Raw genomic sequence first — 23826 nt, 5'->3', positions numbered from 1 at the left:
GAGCTCCCCTCCCATTCTGTTCCGTGGCAAGGCCTGCCCCCCAGGGCACGCCCACCACTCCCGGTAACCTCAGTCTTGGGAGGAGGCTTTGCCGGGCTAAGCGCCCATCAGATGTCCTCTGGGTCCAGGCCTGGGAAGGGGTGCGTGGGCGCCCTGGGCGCTAACTCTGTAAGTTGTAGCTGTTGTGTCGTTATTTAGGGGTCTGAAACGCAAGAGTTGGATTATTTGAAAGGGGGTGCTATCTGAAGGTTGAGAGGGAGGCTGGCACCTGGAAAGTGGTGAGAGGAAGCCGCCCGCAGCCCTGCGGCCCACCCACAGAGAGGGGGTGGGCGGCAGAGCAGTCTCCCCTCCTGCTCTGGGTCAGGCATGTCCTGGACCTCTGCCATCTCTGGCCCCATCTTTTTTTGTTTGTTTGTTTCTATTTCTTGTTACTCAGCTAAATTTTTAAAATTAAACTTTCAGTTTTGAGATAATTGTGGATTCACCTGCAGTTATAAGAAATAACACAGAGACCCCAAGCACCCTTTGCCCATTTCCCCCAAGGGGAACACCTAGCGGAGCTGTCCTACAAGATCACACCACGAGAGTGACCTTGACAGTCAAGACCCAGACGTCTCCTTCCCCACAGGGACCTCCCTGCGTCGCCTTCTACAGCCCACGAGACCCCACCCACCACGGCCCCACCCACCTAGACCCCGCCCCAGAGCCCCGCCCAGACGCAGGTTTCGGGAAACCCTCTTCCAGGCCCCGCCCCGACGCCGTCCTGGGACAGATCCCGGCCCAGACGCACGCGGCTCGGAGCGGTCGGGGTACCAGTGCTGCCTGCGAGACACCCTAGAGGTCGAGGAGAGCAGCGGCCGTCGTGTGGCCGGGGCTGGGGGGCCACCCTGTGCTGATGTGAGCACCGCGGGGAGCGGGCGGGGACCTCTGGAGCGACTCTCACCCGCCCCCCCTGCGCCAGCGAGGCTCCAGCGCTCACCGTCGCGCCGCGCCGCCAGTTTCTCGCCGTCGGGGTCCCCGAGCCCCGCTGCTGCACCCTTTCCGACCCCTGCAGGGCCTGGCGCACCGCCGGGCATGGAGCCCTTACTTCAGGAAGCTGCTGACCTTCCTGTCCTTCTGGGACAAGATCTGGCCGGCGGGCGCGCCGCGGTTCCCGAACCCGGACTCCGACGCCGACGTGGAGCCGGAACCCGCGGCAGCGGAGCCCCCCACCGCGGAGCCCTGCAACCCCCCGGCCCCCGCGCAGCTCTTCAGGGCGCTGACTTCACGGCGCGGAGCGCGGAGGACCTGAGTGTCAGCCGCGGGGAGAGGCTGCACGCCCTCAGGGAGGAGGGCGGCTACATCCTCGCCCGCCGGCTCGCGGGCTGGCCCAGCACGGGGCTGGTGCCCATCACCTACGTGGCCAAGGCCGCCCCCGAGACGCTCTGGAACCAGCCGTGAGTACCGCCCCCTCTGGGGAGACAGGAGTAAGCCTGGGCACCCGATTCCGCTGGGAGGGAAGGTGGCAGGGACTCTGGCAGGCGTGGTTAAGCCGGGGGCGAGCCGGCTGGTGGGTGTGTGTGCGTGCTGCACTCGCCAGGCCCTCCTGATCGCACCCAGGGATTCAGGCCTGGCATCCAGCAGTCTTTGCTGACGGGTCATTCCTTGGAGGGCAGGGGACTGGGGACTGGGATGCAGTTCTGAGTGAGACGGTGAGGACAGTAGTGAGCTTGTGCTGTGACGGGGTGAGGTGGTGACCCGGGGCTGGAAGGGGTGATAAGCTGGGTCACAGAGATGTCTTCGCCCACCCGTCTCACCTGTCCTCACTCACCTGGCCCCCTCCCCCTGCTCTGGGCCAGATATGGGGCAAACATGGCCCTGGCCTTTGGGATTGCTCCCAGAGAGGCTCATTTGGAGGCTGGATCCAGGTGGGGGAGCCCACCCATTGCCCTGAGTGCCCTCGGCCCCTAGGGCCAAGGCAGTCTACAGGTGGGGAGAGGCTGGCACAGACACTTGTCTGTTTGCATGCCAGTCTGTGATCATGGGGGGGAAGCAGAGGCTGGGCGCTCTTCCAGAGGAGGTGACCTCTCGGCGCAGGCTCAGGGTCCGCAGGACAGGGTAGCCTCCCGGCACAGCTGTGTGCCAGCGCTGAGCAGGGCCCTGCCCTGTGGCTGTGGACACAGTGCCCTGTGGCTGTGGACACAGTACTGGGCCTCAAACGTTCGATCCACGCCCTGGGCGTGGTCCTTCCCCGTCTTTCTCCTGAACGTCTCGGCCACTGTAATCCCTGGCTTCTATTTATTTATTTTATTTATTTTTGGCTGCGTTGGGTCTTCGTTGCTATGCGGGCTTTCTCTAGTTGCAGCGAGCAGGGGCTACTCTTCGTTGCGGTGCGCGGGCTTCTCATTGCGGTGGCTTCTCTTGTTGCGGAGCACGGGCTCTAGGCGCACGGGCTTCAGTAGTTGTGGCTCGTGGGCTCAGTAGTTGTGGCTCGTGGGCTCTAGAGCACAGGCTCTGTAGTTGTGGCACATGGACTCAGCTGCTCCACGGCATGTGGGATCTTCCCAGACCAGGGCTCGAACCCATGTCCCCCACGTTGGCAGGCGGATTCTTAACCACTGCGCCACCAGGGAAGTCCCATCCCTGACTTCTAGATGGAGGGGGCGCCAGCTGGGGAACCCTGGGGCAGAGACGCCTCTTCCCAGCCCCAGCACCAAGAGGTGAAATGCTGGCTGAGAACAGGCCAGAAGCTGGTTGGTGAACGGGGCCAGCAAAGCGAGGCTCAGCTGCCCAGACCTTGCCCTGACGCAGGCGCCTGGTCTTGCACCAAGCTCGGTCTCTGCCGACCAGCAGCAGGTCTCAGCTTCACTCAGCCCACCTTCAGCATCCTGGGGGCCCCTCAGCATTCCCACAGTCTCCTGGGGGATTTGCATCTGGGGGAAAAGCCTGATTCCCAGGAAGGTGCCTTCTGAGAGGACTCCAGGCCACCACCCCACAGCCAGCCGTTCTGATGGGTAGGGGCCTACAGTCATCCCAGGTGGAGGACGGACCCCGAGAGCAGCTCCTGGAGGCGGCTGGCAGGGTCCTGGGGGAGGGGAGGGGCTGCTGGGAGGAAGAGCTAATGACTGTGTGTCTGGGCTGAGATGCAAGGGCTGCCACACTCGTGGTGTCCTCAGCCCCAGCTACCTGGCTCCTGTCCCCAGGCCGGCGGGCCGGGGAGACCCCTCAACCCCCACAGAGAGGCTCACTGCTCTCCAGCTGCAGGGCCCCCGGTCTTGTCGCCCACTGCTGCACACTCCGGGGACGGGCTCCAAGAACGTCGCGGAAGGCGGGATGTGCGCGGGGGCTGGGCCCAGCCCCCCAGGCCCCGAAGTGGGTCCAGGGGAGGGGTGGGGTGGGAAGCACTGCTGTCCAGGGAAGGCCCCCTGTAGCCCTTCCCGTGGGAGAGGCTCTCCTGGCTAGAGCGTCCCAGACAGCAGGCCCGGCTGCAGGAGGAGCCCGGCAGCTGCACGGGGCTGTGCGTCCTGCTCCCACATCAGTGTGTCCCCAGCCTGCCATCCAGCCAGGGCTCGTCTCGGGAGACCCAGGTCCACAGGTCCTTGACACTTCCCCGCGTGTCTGCTGATTTCCCCCCCAACGTCCCTCAGGCCTGTGCCGCTCTGCCCCCCATCACCCCACCCCTTCCTGCCTCCAGCCTCAGCCCAGACCCCCGACTGACTCTGGCTCCTTCCCTGTAGCCCCCCAGGGTGGGCACAGGCCTCTGTGCCAGGGCAGGCCTGTCTCAGCCGCTGATCTGCGATATCAGATCACCCCAGGCTCCAGCAGCACCCGCCCGCCAGCTTTGCCTACCTGGTCCCCTCTTTGGGGGGCACCCCCACCTGTGTCCAGTCCCCGATGACTCCAGAGGCTGGGCCCTGGGGGCTGGGGCAGGTGTGGATCCCGGTCTGGGTCCCCAGTACCGGGAGCCAGGTGTTCCTTCTCCCTCTCACCTGCGCGGAGTGGGCCTCTGGGGCCTGGCCCGTGGTGGGCAGGGCTTGCTCGGGGCTGGGCTGGTGTGGGGACCCCTGGGCCTGCCCTTTGCAGCGAGTACTTCAGTGGCATCAGCCGAACCCAGGCCCAGCAGCTGCTCCTGCCCCCACCCAGCGCGCTGGGGGCCTCCCCCGTGCGGCCCAGCGAGAGCAGCCATGGGGACTACTCCCTGTCAGCTAGCAGGTGCCCTTGACCTTGGGGTGGTTGCTTCCCAGGCAGTGCCAGCCCCCAACCCGCCTCGGACCCGACAGTATGCATCACCTGGTCGGGGTGGCGGGAGGGTCAGGGCAGGCTGCAGCTGGGATGTGGCCTCCGTCTCTGTGCCCTCCCAGTCTGGGCCCGGACCAAAGTCCACCACTACAGCATCCCCACAGCAGCCACCGGCAGCCTCTCCCTGCAGAAGGACCAGCTCGTCCCCAGCCTGGAGGAGCTGCTGGCCTATTGCAAAGCCCACTGGAAGCTGCGACAGCCCTGGGAGCCCCAGGTGGGCCCATGCCCACCCCCCTACCTGCCAGGTTGCCCCTCCTGAGACACTGTCCAGCACGCGTCCAGCTGGCCCACTGGGTGCTGCCAGGGGGGGACCTGATGAAACCTGGGAGCAGGTGCCCCAGTGACTCCTCCACACTCTGATTCATCCCTGTGGGTTATATTTCTTTTTAAAAATTAATTAATTAATTAATTTTTGGCTGCGTTGGGTCTTCATTGCTGTGCGTGGGCTTTCTCTAGTTGTGGCAAGCGGGGGCTACTCTTCGTTGCAGTGCGCGGGCTTCTCATTGAGGTGGCTTCTCTTGCTGCGGAGCATGGGCTCTAGGCGCGCGGGCTTCAGTAGTTGTGGTGCACAGGCTCAGTAGTTGTGGCTCGCGGGCTTAGTTGCTTCACGGCATGTGGGATCTTCCCAGACCAGGGCTTGAACCCGTGTCCCCTGCATTGGCAGGTGGATTCTTTTTTTTTTTTTTTTTTTGTGATAAGCGGGCCTCTCACTGCTGTGGCCTCTCCTGCCGCGGAGCACAAGCTCCGGACGCGCAGGCCCAGTGGCCGTGGCTCATGGGCCCAGCCACTCCGCGGCATGCGGGATCCTCCCGGACCGGGGCACGAACTTGTGTCCCCTGCATCGGCAGGCGGACTCCCAACCACTGCGCCACCAGGGAAGCCCTGGCAGGTGGATTCTTAACCACTGCGCTGCCAGGGAAGCCCAGGTGTTATATTTCTATGGGATTCTCTGGGGTGGGGGGAAGATGAGGCCTGTAGGATGCCCTCCCACCCCGCCCAGCCCTGTAGAGCGGCCAGGAGGGGAGGGCAGGTTGGGGAAGGCGCCCACGGCAGCCCCAGGCCAGTGCGGAGGTTGTGGGAGGAGATGCCAGTGGGGATGGCGCCACACCTGCGCTGGAGCCGTGGTACTTGCGCCTGTCCCAGGTGAGCGGTCCTGCCGGGGGACCGGGCAGCCATCTGGTTCCTCTGGTCTCTTAGTGACAGTCCGGACAGGGGCAGTAACGAGCGCTTGTGGATGGATGCCTGCCGCCAGCAAAGGTGCCATTAGGTCTGGAAGCAATTAGGGCCAGGCCTCCGGAGGTCCGCACCCGGGCCCCCTGCCCCGGCCAGGGCCAGAGTTGAGCGTGTGCTGGGGCGCAGGGGCAGAGGGCCAGAGGCCTGGGGCCCCAGGAGCAGCTGCCCACTCTGCCTAGGGAGCCATGGGCAAAGGCCCTGAATGCCCCCCACACCCGCAGAAGCCCCCTGAACAGGACGAGTGGCAGCGACCCCGCTCTGCGTTCACCCTGCGGAGGAAGCTGGGCGAAGGCTACTTCGGGGAGGTGTGGGAAGGCCTGTGGCTGGACTCCATGCTCGTGGCGGTCAAGGTCATCAGACCAGGTGGGTGGGGGCCCCCTGGAGCCTGGGGCAGTGGCGGTGGGCAGCAGGAGCACAAGTATGTGGGCCTCTGGGACTTCGAGGCCCGCACAGCCCAGGAGCTGAGCTTCCGGGCAGGGGACCTCTTCCATGTGGCCAGAAAGGAGGAGGAGTGGTGGTGGACCGTGCTGCTGGACCGGGTGGGCAGGGCTCTGGCCAAGGAGACGGTGGGGTTGGAGCCGTGAGTCTCCCCGCGGCCCTCGTGGGTCACTCCAAGTTGCCCGTCCCTGGGCCCTGCAGGGCGTCTATCGGGACAGAGCTCTGCGCCGCTGTGGCTGGGCTCTGGGTGCGGGCAGGGACCCTGGGCTGCCAAGGAGGGTGGCCCGTGGCTCTGTCTCCCTGCCCCCCCAGTGGGGCTGGGCCTACCATCCTGGCCTTGGGATCCCTGGCCGGGCTTCTGCTGTGTGACATCTGGGGATGGGGGCTGCAGAGGCTCCGGCCCCTCCTCCGTGCCGGGACCCAGAGAAGGGCAGCCAGCTGACAGTGAGTCCAAGGCAGAGCCTGGGCCTTTTGGGGTGTGAAGCCTCGCTCACCTTCCAAACTCCGGAAACCAGCCTGCTGGCCTAGTCAGGGAGCGGGAAGGCCACTGCGACAGGCCTGCCCGGGGGTGGGCCACAGACCTGCTGCCCGTACCAGCACGGCTGCCCATCGCTGGCAAGGTGGCTCCCAGAGACGACTGTGGGCCTGAGGGCGGCCCAGCAAGCTTGGGCCACAGGCGCAGCCCGGCGTGCGTGTGTCCTCGCGACCCCAGGTGGTTCCCTGAGCTCTGGACGGGAGGGTCTGGGGGGGGGGATTCCCACGGCCCCCCCCCCGTGTGCCTGTGCACGCCACTCATTGAGCACCTGCTGTGCTGGAGCCGACGCGGGCAGGGTCGCCCCTCCTGGGGGGAGACACTAAGCATGGTGCAGACAGGACCATCTCAGGCAGGGCCCCCGACAGTGACAAGGCAGGGGCCGGCACTGCCAGTGCAGAGGCCGCGGGCCCTGGGAACCCAGCACACTCGAGAAGTGGAAGGAGGCAGGGTGGTTCGTGGGGGGTGGGGCAAATGGGAGAGATTCCAGAGGTGCTGGATTGGTGGGGGTGGCCCGTGGACCCCACGGGGCTCAGTGCTGGGCAGTGGTCTTCCGTGCAGGGACCCACGTTCCGATGGGGCCTGAGGGAGCCGAGGGCGCAAAGGGCGGGGCGGTTGGCAGCAGAGGTCCCCTGGGAAACTCCGCAGGCCCAGCCCTGCCCTGGCGCTGGGAGCTGGGGTGTGAGAATGCCTGTGCACGTGTGTGGGTGCATGTGCGTCCCCAGGTCCCACGGTGCCAGAGCATGGCGTGCCTGTGGCCCGGGTACACAAGGCGGCCACAGAGTCACAGAACGATGTGGTCCAGGAGAATGGCCACAGAGCCACGGCCGAGGTCGGGGAGGGTTGCTGTACCCACAGGATGGGGGGCTCTGTCCGCACAGACGGGGGACAGTCCGGGAAGGGTAGTGGGAGGGGCCTTCTCCACTTCTGGGTCACCAGGGTCTTTCCTGGGGTCCAGAACTGGCCACTTGGGACATTTGGGGTCGGTGATGGGCAAAGAAGGGGCCTTTGGGTCAGTGAGTGTCCGCGGGCAGCTGTGGGCCGGGGTTGGGGGCACGAGGAGGCAGCGGATCAGGTGGGCTGGGACTTGGTGGGGGGCACAGGCAGGGAGCCGCGCGGCTCAGGGTCCCCCCGCCCCGCAGGTGGTTCTTTGGCCGGATCTCTCTCTCTCGGAAGCCCTGCACCGACTGCAGGCCACGGGCAATGAGCTGGGGGCCTTCCTGATCCGGGTCAGCGAGAAGCCGGGCGCCAACTGCGTCCTCTCGGGTGCCCGCTTCCCGCCCCTGCCCGCTCCGCAGCGCCACCTGGGCCTGACTTCGGGGCTCCTGGTCCCTAAGCCCTTCGTGCATGCAGAGCCCGGCCCCTCCAGCCTGTCCCCTCCACTGCGCTGTGACGTCCAGGCCCTGCTCTGGGAGCTCTGACCCTCAGTGGGTGCAGGCCCTGGGGCCTGGGTGCCTTCCCCGGGGTCTGGCCGGTTCTCTCCTTTCCGCGTTGGGGGCACCCCTGCCAGTGGGCCTCTCTCAGCGCCTGTTCACAAGCGTCCCCTCCGTCCGGTGCGGGACCAGCAGACCGTTCGCCACTACAAGATCTGGTGGCAGGACGGCCAGTTGCACCTCAACGAGGCTGTGTCCTTCCTCAGCCTACCCAAGCTCGTGGACCACCACGAGGCCCAGAGCCTGTCCCACGGCCTGTGGCTGACCTCGCCCCGCCGAAAGGTAGGGCCCTGCCCCCAACAGGGACACAAACCCTCGGGTGGAGGTGGGTGTGGGTCCTGACTCCCTGACTGGCTGGGGGACCCCTGGGAACACTCAGCCCAGGGACTCTGGCTACGTGGGAACCGTGGTTGTACAGAGCCGGGCGCGGGGGGACGGTGGGCAGGGGACGTGTCCTCCTTTGCCCAGTCACTCTCACCCTTGGGCCAGCTAGAGGTCAGCTGTGCTCCTGCTGCGTCCTGAGTCTCTGGGCTGCTGGGAGCTCGGGCCACGTGCCCCGGCGAGCAGCCAGACGGGAGTTTTGTGTGGGTGGCAGTCAGGCCAGTGTCGCTGGCCCAGAGCAGGTGCGGGGGAGGGGTGGTGGTGGCCTTTGTTTGCAGGACACAGCAGGGGTCAGCCAGGCTTGGGGCAGTCCCTGGGAGAGCCTGGCCACATGCCGGACACTGGGACCCTCCCAAGCAGGACGTGGCCCTACATTTGATGATAGACCAGGGGCTGACTTCCCGAGGATGGGGGCCCCCGCCCCGTGTCCCTGCAGCATGAGCTGGAGCCCCTGCCCCACTGTGACGATTGGGAGAGGCCTCGGGAAGAGTTCACGCTCTGCAGGAAGCTGGGCTTCCGGCTACTTTGGGGAGGTCTTCAAAGGGCTCTGGAAGGACAAGGTCCGAGTGGCCATCAAGGTGATCGTCCGAGGTGAGCGGGCTCCAGGCCGGGGACTTCTGGCTTTACTCACGGGGGTGGGGCAGCCCAGCAGCCCTGGGCCCTGACGCCCTGCCAGCCACTCGCTGCCCTAACTTGGATCACCTGTGGCACCTGCCGCAGTGTCCGGGTGGCATTCTCCTTTCATGCTGTTATCTAAATGCATTTATCTTAAAAGGGAATTTTAAATTCTTCATGTAAATGGAAGGAAATCCATTAAAATAAGTAGATCACTAGAAATCTGAAAAGGTTCATCTAAAATCTTCTTGGGACCCACCAGAGGTTGGGATCGCCCACTTCAGGAACCAGGGGCCCAGGGGTGCAAGGGAACACCCTTGGGAAGGGTTGTTCCAGCTCCACGTCTGGCTTGGGCAGGCATAAACCACATGGGGGTGTCTGTGGTCCCTGGGGTGTGGGGAGAGCAGCTGGTGGGCACAGTGGACCCTTGTGTGAACAGCGGGGGCCAGGCTGTGTCTGCCCTGGCATCCTGGCTTGGGAGCTGGGGCGTCGGGGAGGGCGCCCACATTTCCTGAGCCGCTGCTGCGTGCGGGCGGGGGGATGGGTGGGACAGGGGCTCAGCTCCTCCGAGGGCTGCACCCAGCAAGGCCGCCCGCCTGCCCCGACAGCTGAGCTTCTGCGTCGGCACACGTTCTAGTCGGAGATCCAGGCCATGAAGAAGCCGCGGCACAAGCCCATCCTGGCACTGTGGGGGACCCTGGGTACATCATCACAGAGCTCCTGCCCAAGGGGAGCCTGCTGGAGCTGCTGCGGGGTGAGCGGGGTTGGGGGGACCAGAATGACTCGTGCCGCTGGAGGGAACGGGAAACAGGCACAGAAAGAAAAAGAAAACCCGCCCCCGCCCCCGCCCGCCCCCGCCCCTCCCCCCCCGCCTGCCCCCGCCCCTCCCCCCCCACCCGCCTGCGTGCCATTCACCAGACAGCCTGGGATTGCTCATCAGCCTTTTCTGTTTTAAGAAAGGATTTAAAATATCTTGTGATAAATGTACCATCCGTTCATTGCAGGAATTTGACAAAATACAGATAAGAACAAAGACAAGAAAAGCCACTCATCATTCCTACACCTTCGGTGAACTGAGGCCATTTTAATCAAACGCTTGGCGTGGCCTGCCCCCACCCCCCACTTCTGGAACACACAGGCCTGGTTCTCACTGCTGTTCTCTCTTCCTAGAAGGCGCTGTCCCTCCTTCTGGTGTTTGTCTGCTTACACGCTCACACTTGCACACACGCGCTCACACACCACGTATCTCGTTGCTGCACAGACCTCATCATCTATAACAAGCCCCGGTGTTTCATTAAACACCCAAACCAGACAGTCGCAGCCAGTTCGTGGAGGCGCCATTGTATGCAGATGCAGCCCAATTTCAGAGACGCTGAAATGGGAGAAACGCGCACCGTAGGATAAATGACACCCAGTATGCATATGTGTGTGTCTGGGGGTATATTTTATTTTATTTATTTTTAACATCTTTATTGGAGTATAATTGCTTCACAGTGCTGTGTCAGTTTCTGCTGTATAACAGTGAATCAGCCATATGCATACATATATCCCCATATCTCCTCCTCCTTGCGTCTCCCTCCCACCCTCCCTATCTCACCCTGGGGGGGTATATTTTAATACGGCCACATTTGCAGTGCTTTTCACTTGATCATTGCAAGCAGTTTCCTGTATCACTAATTGCTCATCAGAAATGAAATCCTGACGGTCTCTGCACCACCACGTGGATGTGCCACGTCCACTCAGGTGCCTGTTGAAACCTTTTGAGGTTTTTAACCGTGTAAATAATGCTGTGATGAACATCTTTGTACATACGTCTTTGAGTTCCTATTGCTTCAGTGTGGATTCCCAGAAGGAAATTCCAAAGGGTATGTATGGACTGTGGTAACTCTGATACCTAACAGCTCTCCACAAGGGCTGCAGTGGGTCCACAGTTCCAATTTTAAACCAGCCCATCTGCCCTTTGTCCCAGCCCCACCCCTGAGCGCAGGAGTCTGCAGAGAGGACTTGGCCCTGGCTGGCCCCACTCACGCTGGCTTCCCCTGGCCTCTGCAGACTCCGATGAGAAAACCCTGCCCATCTCGGAGCTGGTGGGCATTGCAGCACAGGTGGCCGGGGGCATGTGCTACCTGGAATTGCATAATTACATCCACGGGGATCTGGCCGCCAGGAACATCCTCGTGGGGGAAAACAACATCTGCAAAATCGGGGACTTGGGGCTGGGCAGGCTCATCAAGGTAGGGCCAGGGGAGGGCGGAGAGCAGAGGGTGCCGGGAGCTGGAGGTTCCCGTGGGCCTTCCGCCCTCAGGTGAGATGTGGGCTGTGGAGCCCGAGCTGGATCTTTTTTTTTTTAAAATTATTTTATTTTTGGCTGCATTGGGTCTTCGTTGCTGCACGCAAGCTTCCTCTAGTTGGGGCGAGTGGGGGCTACTCTTCATTGTGGTGCGCGGGCTTCTCATTGCAGTGGCTTCTCTTGTTGCAGAGCACAGGCTCTAGGCGCGCAGGCTTCAGTAGTTGTGGCACGTGGGCTCAGTAGTTGTGGCTCGTGGGCTCTAGAGTGCAGGCTCAGTAGTTGCGGCACATGGGCTTAGTTGCTCCGCGGCATGTGGGATCTTCCCGGACCAGGGATCGAACCCGTGTCCCCTGCATTGGCAGACAGATTCTTAACCACTACGCCACCAGGGAAACCCCCGGAGCTGGGTCTTAACGGGATCAGGAGGCCCCTGGGAGGGCAGTGCAGGCACTTGCCTGAGTCCAGGACAGCTACAAGGGGCCAGCTCGGGCGCCCAGCGGCTGGGGGCAGCACAGCAGGGCATGGTGCGCAGGTGGCAGGGCGTGGGGGGAGCGGGCCCACCCCTCACTCGCCCTTGGCCAGTGTCCTGCTTCCATGCTCAGCCTGGCCCAGCAGGCAGGTGATACCAGCACCTCCGGGACTCTCAGTCACACGCTGAGAAGTTGAGGGGCTCCTTGAATCGTGATGCCCCAGAGCTAAGCGTCAGCCTTTCCAGTGTGCTCCGCGAGCGGGCCCCAGCGCCACGCCAGCTTGGCTGCTGACCCACCGCCCCTCCCGGTGTCTCCTTGCAGCTCACTTCTGGAGAAACTCTGCCCCTTGTCCTGGGAAGCTCTCTGCTGGGTTTTGCGACTATGGTCCTCTGGGGCAGGGCCTGTTGGGGCGGGTTCTGCCTGCTCAGCTCCGGCAGCACGGGTCCCAGGGAGCCCTGACGCAGTGTGGGTCCCGACCGCACACTTGCCCACCAAGCACTGGGCTCCCCGAGCCTGTCCATGCTGTGGGGAGGGAGGGTGCAGGCGGCCCCCAGGCCCGCCCCCAGCGTGTCTGATCGCAGAACGTCTACCTCTTCCATGACCACAGCATCCCTTACAAGTGGACTGCCCCCGAGGCACTCTCCCGAGGGCATTACTCCATCAGATCTGACACCTGGTCCTTCGGGGTTCTCCTCCATGAGATTTCCAGCAGGGGTCAGATGCCCTGTCCAGGTACTGGGCACCCAGTGTTGCCAACTGCGGGCAGGGCGGGAGGGGGCCGTCACCTGGACACGGCCCCTGCACCATCACTGGGTGCCTGATGCCTTCCAGGCGTCACCGTCCAGTGGGAGGGCGTTAGAAGTGAGTGCCAGGGATGCAGAGGGCGAGGGCACAGCCCAAGGCTTCCTGCGGGAGCGGGGGCGGCACTGGCCTCCCTGCCTCCACAGTCCCTCTTGTCCTGCCTGCCACAGGCATGTCCATACCTTCCTGAGGGTAGAGGCGGGCTACCGCATGCCCTGCCCCCTGGAGTGCCCACCCACCACACACACAAGCTGATGCTCTCGTGCTGGCACAGGGACCCCGAGCAGAGGCCCCGCTTCAAAGGGCTGCGGGAAAAGCTCTCCAGCCTCAGAAGGTACGAGAACCTGCTGCGTCGGCCGCCTCCTTGACACTGCCTGAAGGCCAAGCCAGCCCTCGTGAGGGGCCTGAGCAACCTCGGATCATGGGAGTGGGCTGACCCAGATTTACTGAGGATTTGCTGAAGGTACCAACAGCTCCCAGAATCAACCGGACACTCCCGAAAAGGGCCTTGGGCAGCCCTGGGCCCACCTGTTGCCCAGTGCAGCCAGGAGCTGGGACTGCCCCTTCGCCTGACACCAGCTCCTGGCAAGTGCTGGGACCTCCACAGCCAACACCTGCCCTGGGGCTCCAGGAGCCAGGTCGCCCCTCCTTCCACTCCGAAGGGAGTGGACCTGTCCCTGGTCCTGACCCAAAGCCCACCGGCTGTCAGGACCAGGGCTGAGCTTCCGGGCCGTGCGTGGTGGGGACCGAGGCTTTGGCTGCACTCCCTGTGCCCTCTGGCCTTGCCTGAGACCTGGATATAAGGGGGTGTGGACCCCTCAGTCCTCTGTGGAGACAGGGGCACTGACGCCTGCTCCCCGGGGCCAGCCGCTGCTCCTATCCAGCTGCCCCCGGGGGGGGCTGGGGGCCACGTCTGGACACTGTGACCGAAAGGACTGGGTGGGGGTCAGGCTAACTGTGCCTGGACACATTTGAGGGGAGGGAGAAGGTGCAGCCTTTCGGGGCCACGAGCCACCCAGATGCCTTGGGATGGACTCCCGACTCCCGTGACTTAGAGCGGAGCTGGGGCGGGGTGGCCAGCTGAGCCCAGCCTGCTAACCAGTGGAGACCACCCCTCTAGACCCCCGCCCTCACACCAAGCCTCCGTCCGCTCCCTCACTGAACTGCCCTCTCCTGACCCCAGGCCCCGGTCAGTCTCTGCCGGCCACTGAGGCATGTGGACGCCACCAGCCTACCCCCCCCCGCCTGCCCCCAGGAGGTCAGCAGAGGATGAGACCACTCCCCAGCCACACACAGAGCTCCCAAGTAGGACTCTGCCCAAAGCTGGGCTGCCCCGGGTGGGGCCCCGTAGAGCCTCCCACACCCCCTTCCCCTCACCCTTAAAGTTTTGGCTGCCGGGGGCCCTGCTCAGAGTGTGCCTTACAAGAGGCTACAGGAGACGCCGCCCTTACTGGAAGGCACGTGGGAGAGAGCAGGGCGCGTGAGCTGCTCCACACCAGGTTGAGGACGGCCTCCTCGAGGGCTCCGGACCCAAGCCAGAGACCCTGTCTCCTGCCGCGGCAGCAGGGGCCGAGGCGGGCTTACTCCGAGGACCCCGACCTCAGTGGCTGCCCTGGGACTGCCTGCTCTCCCCGGCTCCCCAGGATAGCAAGGCACCCCACCTCTTCTCAGATACAAGGCTCCACACTCACCGGAGCTGTCTGCCCACGTGAACCGGAGCCAGATCTCGGAGGTGGCCCGCTAGGGAGGGACCCCAGGAGGGCCCAGGAAGTGAGAAGTTTGAGGGGTTGGTGACTCCTCCCGCGGGGGTGGGGGTGGCATGGAGCTCACACACACACCATGTGGCTGCTGGCTGCTTGTTTATTTTCTACTCGGTGCAAGGCACAGGTTAGAGGGTGCCGGGAAGGCTCTCACGTGGCTTGGACAGTAAAGAGTGGAGTTCTCTCAACTTCCTTTTTGGTGTTTTGCTGTTTTGATATTAAAAACCCAACTGCTTGTGTTGGCTGCAGCCTGATCACTCTCAGGGAGGGGAAGGAGGGGGGCTCTGATGAGCCCAGTGCCTGGGGAGGAAGCCCGCCCGGCAGCTGGTGGTGGCCACTCAGGACGGGGGCTTGGAGTTGGTTTGGCCAGGCTGGCCGCCAGGCTGCTGCTTCCCCACGGCTTCCCGAGCCAGGTCACAGGTGATCATGCCGGTGGAGGCCTGGGCTGGTTCTGAGCTGGAGGAGAGCACGTGGTCAGAGGCTGCTACCACCTGCCCCCCCCCACGGCCCCCAGGAAGGTGGACTCACTGCGCTGGGGACTCCAACACTGTGGCCATGAACGGGAGAGTGGACTTCCCGAAAAAGAAGCTGGCCCACCAGTGTCCCGGGTCAGCTCTGGGGAGACCTGAGAGAAGCAAAGTGAGGTCACGGTACTGTTACCCACCCCCTCCAGTCAGTCCCTGGGGACAGCCAGGGGTGGACCTGCGCTCACCGGGGTGGCGGGGGATGCCTTCCCCAGGGTACTCGGCACTTCCGCAGGAGCTGTTACTGGAAGTGGAGCCCAGGCGGCCTGGAGAGAAGAGGCCAGGTCAGCTCCACAGGGCACTGAGCCCCCAGCCCACCGGACCAAGGTCTGGCTTTGCCTGTCAGCACAGGCAATGCCAGGGGTCCTTAGCCGCTCACTCCCCACTCGGATACGGATTCTCAAGGAACTGGAGCTGACACCACAAGCTGGGTGGGGGAGCGCGGGTCAGACTTGGTGGGGGGGCGGGCAAGGGGCTTACTTACGCCGGTAGTAGTCGTGGGTGGCCACGAGTGAGCCGCTGGAGGGGATGGCTGCCATGCTCTTGCTTGTGGGCTGGTGGAAACCTGCGCACGCGGGGGTCGGGGAGCCCCTTCGGTCACCGCTGCCTCTCGCGAAGGGCACTCCCCACCCGGACCACAGGGTCAGCCGCGTGGGTTCCCGGGAGGGGCGGACGCCAGGTTTGTTTACCGAGCCGAGGCGGGGCTCCGGAACTCCGGGACCGCCCTCTCCGCGCGGGCGGCTCTAACCAGCCCGAACAGGCCGCGCGGGACAACAAAGGCGCTTTGTGCGCGGGGCCGCCGGCCTGGGGCTCCGGGAAGCGGCCCTGCCTGCAGCCGGCGCGCTCCCAGCTCCGCGCCCCGGGCCCTGCCCGCCGCCCCCTCCCACCCGCGCTCTTCGGTCCTCCCGGACGCCGAGCGGTCCGCCCCGCCAGCCGTCGCTCCTATTCGGGCCGCTAGACTCCACCCACGCGCCGCCCGGGCCCTCACCTCGGCGGCGACCCCTCGCGGGCCTCGGCGCTCGATCACGGACGGCGGGAACCGGGGCGCTAGGCCACTGAGTCCATCGGCACAGGAGACCGCGGCCGACGGCTCCACGACCCAGACGCGCCGGGCGCGCACGCGCGGACGCGCCCCCTTATATGGCGGCACCGCCCCGGGCCCTGCGAGCCCCGCCCCGATCCAGGCCCCGCCCCAGCCCCGGCGAGGCCACGCCCCTGCTAGGCTCCAGTCCCGCCCAGGACCCCTGCGAGGCCTACTAGGCCGCGCCCCAAGCTCAGCCTGGCCCCGCCCCGCCCTGCCCTGCCCCGCCCCCGTGGCTTGGCCCTAGCTGGCTGCCCTTGGAGGAAGTCCAGCCCTGCAGCGTCCGTCCGACCTGGGCTGCCCGGGCAGCGCATCCAGGCCTGGCCTGGGCTTGGGGTGGTTAAATAACCGCTGCCCCAGTCCTAGAGCAGGGCCTGTCTCCCTCCCACCTCTTGTCCCACCTTCCCGGGCCCTGGCCATCCTTTTGGACCCAGGCCTGCTGCTGGTCCAGCCTGTCTCCACCTTTCCAGCTCCGTGGAGGCGGCGGGGGTGCCGGACGGTGGCCCCTGCACTTCCGGTCTGTTTCTGCCGCTGCCCCCAGTCCTGGGCTGAGCCCCGCAGGCCCAGCCCTCGCAGTGCCCCTCTGCTCTGGCCTTCTCTGCTCAGGATGGGGCACTCCCCACTCTCACCCATACTGGGGGGACATCTGCTCAACCAGACGTGGGCCCCCGCCAGCGGGTGCCCTCCCCCAGCTGTCGGCCTGGGTGCCACCCAGAACGAGCTGTGTGCCTCTAGCTTTCCAGCCCTTCAGGGACCTCATTGCAGGTGGGAAGCTGGGGAGCCCACCCATGTCTCCCTCACAGCTCTGGGGGCTCTGGAACCCACTCCCCGTTCTCAGTGCCAGCTTGCATCCAGCTGCTTGCAAGGCATGGGTGGGGGAGGAGGGAGAGAGGAAAGGAGGGCAGGCAGAGGGGAAGCTTATGTCAGTGGGTGGGGTAAAGACCTCTGTTTGGGGATGTCACCAGTAGCTGGAGGCGAGGCCCCCAGTTTTGGGCAGCCCCAGAATGTTCCGTGCAGGGCCTGGGCCCTGCCACACCCTGGCTCTTCAACCGGGAGGAGGACTTCCTTTCCAATGTGGAAATCGGCCTTCCCCGCCCCCCCCCCCCGACCCCTAGCCTCCCTCTGTAGGGAGGAGAAGTCCCCCTGTCCTCTCCCTGGCTCTTTGGCACTAGGCCCTAGCTGGGCAGTCTCGCCCCTGCTGGCTGGGAGGGTCTCAGGAGATCTGTGGTGGCTTCGGTGGGGGGGCCATCAGGAAGATCCCATAACCCCCTGGGCTGGGCCCTCTATATCCTCACACCCCCTCAAGGACCCCTCCAGGATTCCTGAGCCTCAGTCCAACTTCTCACTCAGGAGACGGAGAAACTGAGGCCCCAGGAGGGGAGCAGCCTTGCTGCCCCTGAATGTAACCCTTTATTGGGCTGTGTGGGGGTCAAAGCTGCTGACCTCCTAACTGCGACCTGGCTTGGGTTGCAGTGTGGCCAGGGGACCCTGGAGGAGGTGCAGCTACCTGGCCCAGGTGACTCTCATTCCTTCTCGGCCTTCCCCGTCTCTTCCTGGTGTCCCCATGGACTGGACCTCTGCTGGTCACCGGGAAAAGGACGGTTCCAGCGTCTCTCCCTGCCACCCATCCAGCCACATCTTTCATGGGCTTCCAAGATAACCGTGGTTCACAGCGAGGGTCAGCTGGATTGCTCATAGCCGTGAGACAAGACCCTGAAGGAGGGACGCGTGGCCCCCCAAGCCCTCACCCCAACCTCCCTTCACAGCCAGAGACCTTTGCTTCCCACGGTCACCACAGGCACGGCCTGGCCGTCTTCCTGCCCTCCTCCAGGGCGTTAATTCTGGATGGTGACTTTACTGCAAATCAGATTTAATTCTTAAGGGCCGTTTGCCATCCCCCACTCCTCCCATGCTCACCAAACCCTGAGCCTGGTCATGGATCAAATGTACCAGGGCCCTGTTGCTCGGTTGTTGGCCACTTGGGTCCATGTGGGCTCTGGCCATCAGCTCTGCTCAGGGCCTCACAGAGCTGCCCACTGTGCGGGGCAGCCTCTCCCCTCTGGTCTCAGCTCTGCTGCCAGCCCCTGACCACGTGTTTGCCTGGGATGGGCAGCAGAGCGCCCTCACCCCAGCCCACCGACTTGCCCGGTTGCACGTGTCTACCCCTCCTGCCCACCCCTGAGACACACCAGCGGTTGGAAGCTGGCAGCATCGGGGCCGTCCCCAAGTGGGGGGCAGCCCCCGGCGAGCTCGAAGCACGATTGGATTGGGTGTTGTGTGGTTTGCGAAGGTGGCGGGTGCCAGCCCTGGCCGCGTGCTGGGGAAACTGAGGACAAGGGCACCGCCTTCGTGGGTTTGTGGTAGGGACACAGGAGCCAGGCAGGGGCGCTGACAGGGGTCTCTGAGTGAGACGGGGACCCTGACTGGACCGTGTGCTGCTCTGTTCACCCAGTGCTAGGGTTGGCTGAGCACCTACTGTGTGCAAATGGCTCGGCCGGGCATGGGGAGTGGGGGTGAGTCAGGTAGGCGCCCCTTCCAGCAGAGGGGCAGGCCTAGAAGGAGGGTCCCCACTCGGTGAGGGGGGACAGGAGAGGGGTTGTCAGGCTTCAGCTGAGGGGGAGCTGCGGAGGGCCCAGTGCTCAGAGCTGCCGGGCAAGAGCAGGGGGGCTGCTGGCCTTGGACGGGGTGGGGGGCCAGTGGCAGGACCTGCAGTGGGAGAGGCAGCCAGGCCTGAGGGCTCACTGACAGGGCAGATTGGTCAGTGCAGTTGACATCAGGAGGATGGAATGTTCCAGCAAGACCCAGGCTTGTCTTGCTCTGAAGGACCCTCAGCCACAGGGCTCTCTGCCCCTTCTGTGAACTCCCGTGTCCCTGTGGTCAGCGGCTGAGTGTGTGGGCATCTCGTGGGGTGCCCCTCATGCATGCCTCCAACAGGACTGGGGTGCCAGGGCCTGAAGCTGGGGAGGCCAGCATGAGGGGCCTGCCCAGGGCCATGGACCGCTCATATGGTCAGGAGGGGGTAGGGTTTGGCGAGGTGACCTGTCCAAATCCTGAACCTGGTGGTCACTCAGGAGGGGACACAGCTGGGGGAATGAGGGTTGGTGCCATTCCGGGGGCCCAGGAGGCATGCCGAGTACTCCCGGGGGAGGGGGGAGCAGCAGTGTGAGAAGTGGGAGGCCAGATGGATCGGGGCCCCTGGGGTAGAGCCATCCCATGGCGGGGGCTGAGCAGAGAGAGCTGAGACTTGGGGGCTGCTCTGGAGAACAGGGTCAGCTTAGGGCCAGGAGGGCCACCAGGGCTTCTGCTGGGAGGGGCTCGGGGAGGGAGGCTGGTGCTGGCCTTGCTGCTGTGGCTTCCAGCCATCCAGAGCCATGGTAACCCGCCGGCGAGGCAGGCAGTGCAAGACCAGGTGTGCCAGGGGCGGTGAGCAGTAGCCCCTGCCCTCTCCAGGCTCAGTCCCCAGAGGCTGAGGACATGCTGTCTCAGCACTAGTGCAGGGAGGTGCAAAGGTCCTGGGGCTGGAGAGAGCCGTGGTGCACTGGGCTGTGGGTATGGGGAGGTTGAAGTTAGGTTCTGCCTCCCGGAGGGGAGCAGAAGATGAGATGTCCCAGGGGCTCCCCAGGGGATGGGGTGGGGGAGAGCATGTGGCACCTTTGTCACTCTGTGCTGGCCTCACAGCCTGGGCCATCCCGCCCCCGGGGCCTCCGCAGCCTCTCCTCCGCCTGGCTCACAAACAGTGCCGGGCCCCTGGGACGGCCCCGACACAGCCACACCCCCATCTGTTCCCCGTGGGGCCCAGGCTGCTGCCTCCCTGGGGCTCCCTGGGCCTGGCTCAGGCCTGGGCAGCTGGGGAGGAGGGTTCGGGGAGGGGGGACAAGTACCGGGAGGGGTTCTCTGGCTGCCCCTTGCCCAGCTCGGAGCTGAGACTTCCTGGGGGCTATTGCTCCCTCTTCCACATTCAGAGCTTGCTGGCCCTCAACTCTGTTCCGTTCTCTCCACCCAGGTTCTCTGGCTTCGGCCAGCAGGGCCCTCCTTAGGCTGACCAGGCCACGTGACCCCCTCGCTGGGCAGAGCCTGTGAAGCCTGTGCCTCCGGGGCTGAGGGCGAGGCCAGCCGTGCCCTGGGGTCACCCTTGGCCGCCAGGGTTTGGGACCCTGGGCCGGCAGGGCACGCAGCTGTGACCCGCTGTGGCCACTTACTGTCTGGAATTCCCTCCTCTAGAAGTGTCTTGGGAGCAGCTGCTGAGGCAGAGGTTGGGGTGCAGGATGTGTGTTGGTGACCTGCACCTGTGGGGGGAGCCGGGAGGACGCAGCACTGGGCGAGAGGTGGTGTCAGCTCAGGTGGCTGCCCAGTGGGGCTGCGGCGGTCCCATGGGGAGCCCTGGAGCGAGGAGAGACTGTCAGGGTGACCTGCGTCAGGCCCCAGGCAGCCAGCGGGGGAAGTGAGCCTGGGGTGTGGCGGCTCTGCGGCCCAGGCCGACCCTGGAGGAGGGGCGGTGGGGGCTGTGTGCTGACCACTCCTGGCCGGGCGGGGAGGCCTTCCCTGAAGGAGCCCTGGTGGCGGCATCTCGCACCTCCCCAGGCCACCCTCCAGCAGCCTGCTGGGCCAGCCTGGCCCTGTCCGCCTCACTCTCAACCTCACCAACGGCTTCAAGATCAGATAATCCATAAAGAGCGTTTGTTTTGTTTGTTTTTTTAAAAGCGAATGTGTAAAGACTGTATTTACTAAGCCAGGAAGGTGGGGCTCCGCCAGTCACTCCCCACGGCTGGCATCGGGGACCCTGGTTAGAACGGGGGAAGGGGTGAGGGGTCTCGGCCTCCATCTGGTCCACCCCAGCCCATGCGTAGATGGCACGGGATGACCCCCAGAGGGCCTGCACCCCCGTCTGGTGTCCTCGGAGGCGCTGGGTCCACCTCAGGGCCCTTGTCTTGCTGGCCACCCCCGGGTGCGGCTCCAGCCTTGGGGAAACACAGGCTCATGCAGGTTCCCAAACCCCAGCGGCCAATGGTGACCCGCGAGGCCTGGGCAGGGGCTGCTCCGTCTTCAGGGTGGGTGGTGACGGGGTCTGGGACAAGGGCCAAGCTCAGGAGAGGTCAGCCCTTCCCTTCCGCTGGCCCCAGGGGGTGATGGCCCGTGTGCTTGGAGGCTCCTGCAGGGCTCAGGGTGGGCAGGCTGGGCGCGGGGTCAGGACGCAACACGTGAGCCTCCAGCCACCCGGGAAGCTGTGACAGGAAAATCGTCGGGAGGGCTGGAGATGGCCACACGCAGGACGTCTGCACTGCGGAAGGGGCAGGACGGCTGATGGCCATGGGCTCCCAAGGCTGGGGGGGCAAGGCTTGGGCCTGGGGTTCGGGTCCCGGCTGTTCCCGAGCCCCATCCCCTCCCGCCAGGATTGGGGTGGTGACGGCACCTTCCTGACGGGTGTTCCGTGAAGACCGGACGGGAGGGGCCAGGTGCTGCTCTAACCCAGGGGCCTTTGCTGTCACGGTGCCTGCGTGGTTGCTGTGGCCGCAGGCGTTTGGGGGTGAGGTGAGGGCTCTGGAAAGTCCGAGCAGGGTGGGGCCCTCGGGGCTCCTCCACCTGCTCCCCACCAGGACCACGGCACGGGCCGCCCCTTGCCTTCCGGTCAGAAGACCTCTTCTCTGGTGGCAGTGACTGCCGGGCTCTCTAGCAGGAGCTGGGCCTCTGTAGGTGAGGCCACCATCTGCAGAAGAAATAAAACTGCTGACGAATGTTTAATGAATGCCTACGATGTGGGAGCACTTTGCTGTTTCCCAGCGTCCTTGTGGGTAAAACGGGAAGCGCCAGGACCTGGCGCATGGCAGGTGCTTGGTGAAAGTCACTATTTATAGCACTTTTCACTACTGGAAATAACCTAATTGGTTTTTTTGCTGGTTAAGTAAAATCTAGGAGGGCTGACCTTGCACCTGTTCAGTCCCCAGTGGCTAAGAAAGACTCAGCCCTGTTGTGGGCGTTCAAGAAATACAGTTGATGAAAGGGTGAATTGTGTAGTAAAAGACATTACAGGTTTCCAGCGTGAAGGCGTGAGGAGGTCAGAAAGACTCTCTCCCCAGAAAGCAAATACAAACCTGGGAACAACTGTCAGAAGCGAGCACTTCGGTGCCCTGGAGTTCCACCCGAGGCGTACGACAAATCAGCGTTTATTCCTCGAGAATACCGAACCTCAGGGTGAGATCTAAAATTACTCGGCGAGGGAATTCCCTGGTGGTCCAGGGGTTAGGACTCCGAGCTTTCATTGCTGAGGGCCTGGGTCCAATCCCTGGTACTAAGATCCTGCAAGCCTCACGGTGCGGCCAAAAAAATTAAAAATAAAATAGAATTACCCGGGGCAAAGCGTCAGGAGAAGCTCGGCTGGCCTGAGAAGCAGCACACAGCCAGCAAACGCTGACTCTGGGGTGGCAGATGCTGTAATGACTGACAAAGGCCTTAAAGGGGCTGCTGTAAAAATGCACCAGCACACAAGCGTGAGCTCGTGTCAAATGACGGGGAATGAGCTTTGGCAAACACATTCATGATCAAAACCATGCAAACGAGGAATAGAAAAGGACGTCTTCAATCTTGTAAGGAGCATTGCTTACACCCGCGAACTCCCAGCAAGTACGGCCAACAGACACCGTGCTTGATGGAGAAAGACAGGGTCCTCCCACCAGGACTGGGTAGGGAGCAAAGATGTCCACTCTCGCGATGACTATTCAGCGTCTACTGGAAGTCATGGCCCGTACAATGAGGCAAGAAAAAGAAACAAAAGGCATACTGATTACAAGTGAGAACTAAAACTGTCCCTCTTCACAGACAACGTGGTGGTCTGTCATCCAGGAATCTAGAAAAAGCCTAACTGAGTGAATGAGATGAGCAAGATACAAAGTCAGTGGGCAAAGATCGTAGTCCTACCTGCTAGGGATTTTACAAGCAGAAATTTTTGTAAATACCATTTATAAGAGTGACACTCTGACATGAAACACTTAGCTATAAACCTAATAAAACACGTATAGGATTTGTAGGCCAAAAATTAAAGCTAATGAAAGAAATCAAAGAAGGCCCAATAAATGAAGACCCAACACAGTAAAGACATCGGTTCCCTCCACACTGACATATAGGTTTAGTGCGATTCCAATAAAAATCTCAGCAAAAGTTTTAAAAGCTGTAGATCCTAAAATTAACACAGAAACACGAGTGATCTGAGAACTAAAACCTTTTTGAAAGATAAGAATCTAGAGAAATTGCAATGCCCAAATCCTTTTATTGAGGTAAAATTCCCATAAACTAAAACTAACCATTTTAAAGTGGGCAATTTAGTGGCAACCATTGAATACATTGACAATGCTGTGTAACCATCACCTCTATCTAGTTCCAAAGCATTTCATCCCCAGCCCCAAATGAAACCCTGTATCCATTAAGCGACGCCCCTCCCTCAGCCCCATTAATCTACTTTCTGTCTCTATGATTTTGCCTGTTCTGGACGTTTCATATAAATGGAATCACACAGCATGTGGTCTGGTCTGTTGTGTGTGTCTTCTTTCACTCAGCGTACTGTTTTCAAAGTGCATCCGTGTTGGGCTTCCCTGGTGGCGCAGTGGTTGGGAGTCCGCCTGCCGATGCAGGGGACGCGGGTTTGTGCCCTGGTCTGGGAAGATCCCACGTGCCGCGGAGCGGCTGGGCCCGTGAGCCATGGCCGCTGAGCCTGCGCGTCCGGAGCCTGTGTCCCACAACGGGAGGGATCGCAACAGTGAGGGGCCCGCGTACCGCAAAAAAAAAAAAAAAAGTTCATCCATATTGTAGCACACATCAGTACTTTCTTTTTTTATTTTATTTTATTTTATTTTTTTTTAGTACTTTCTTTTTTTTTCCAATTTTTTTTTTTATTGCAGTAAAATACACATAACAGTTTAACCATTTTTGTTTTCCTTGGGCCGTGCTGCCGGCTTGCAGGACCTTAGTTGCCCGACCAGGGATTGAACCTGGGCCTCGG

General features: G+C 63.0%; 2 protein-coding genes across 2 annotated transcripts; one reads left to right on the top strand and one right to left on the bottom strand.

The window, feature by feature from the left end:
• Positions 1-111: 111 nt before the first annotated feature.
• PTK6 (protein tyrosine kinase 6) lies at positions 112-12900 on the top strand. Its single transcript, XM_030841609.2, is given in 18 exon segments — positions 112-168; positions 629-809; positions 903-1256; positions 1259-1436; positions 4063-4187; positions 4344-4492; positions 5733-6091; positions 7624-7642; positions 7645-7744; positions 8033-8196; positions 8732-8809; positions 8811-8886; positions 9519-9593; positions 9596-9664; positions 10963-11144; positions 12252-12409; positions 12642-12711; positions 12714-12900. Coding segments are annotated over 18 exon segments (2520 nt in total). The 3' UTR covers positions 12840-12900.
• A 1413-nt stretch (positions 12901-14313) lies between these two features.
• On the bottom strand, positions 14314-15901 carry PPDPF (pancreatic progenitor cell differentiation and proliferation factor). The gene is made up of 5 exons (XM_030841608.3): positions 15744-15901; positions 15240-15320; positions 14944-15021; positions 14760-14856; positions 14314-14687 (listed from the first exon to the last, which is right to left on the bottom strand). The coding sequence occupies exons 2-5, from the start codon at positions 15292-15294 to the stop codon at positions 14570-14572; spliced, it is 348 nt and encodes a 115-aa protein (XP_030697468.1). The 5' UTR covers positions 15295-15320; positions 15744-15901; the 3' UTR covers positions 14314-14569.
• Positions 15902-23826: the final 7925 nt, after the last annotated feature.

This window comes from Globicephala melas, chromosome 15 (assembly GCF_963455315.2).
Source record: "Globicephala melas chromosome 15, mGloMel1.2, whole genome shotgun sequence".
NCBI classification, from domain to species: Eukaryota; Metazoa; Chordata; class Mammalia; order Artiodactyla; family Delphinidae; genus Globicephala; species Globicephala melas.
The sequence above is the reverse complement of the archived record's forward strand: the minus strand, read 5'-3'. Positions and strand labels throughout refer to the sequence as shown.

Excerpts from the sequence above, each read along its gene's own strand:
- PPDPF (XM_030841608.3), bottom strand. The coding sequence starts at position 15,294 with ATGGCAGCCATCCCCTCCAGCGGCTCACTCGTGGCCACCCACGACTAC. Across the intron at positions 15,022-15,239 it reads CACCCACGACTACTACCGGC|GCCGCCTGGGCTCCACTTCC; the intron begins GTAAGTAAGCCC and ends TCTTCTCTCCAG. Across the intron at positions 14,857-14,943 it reads AGGCATCCCCCGCCACCCCG|GTCTCCCCAGAGCTGACCCG; the intron begins GTGAGCGCAGGT and ends TGCTTCTCTCAG.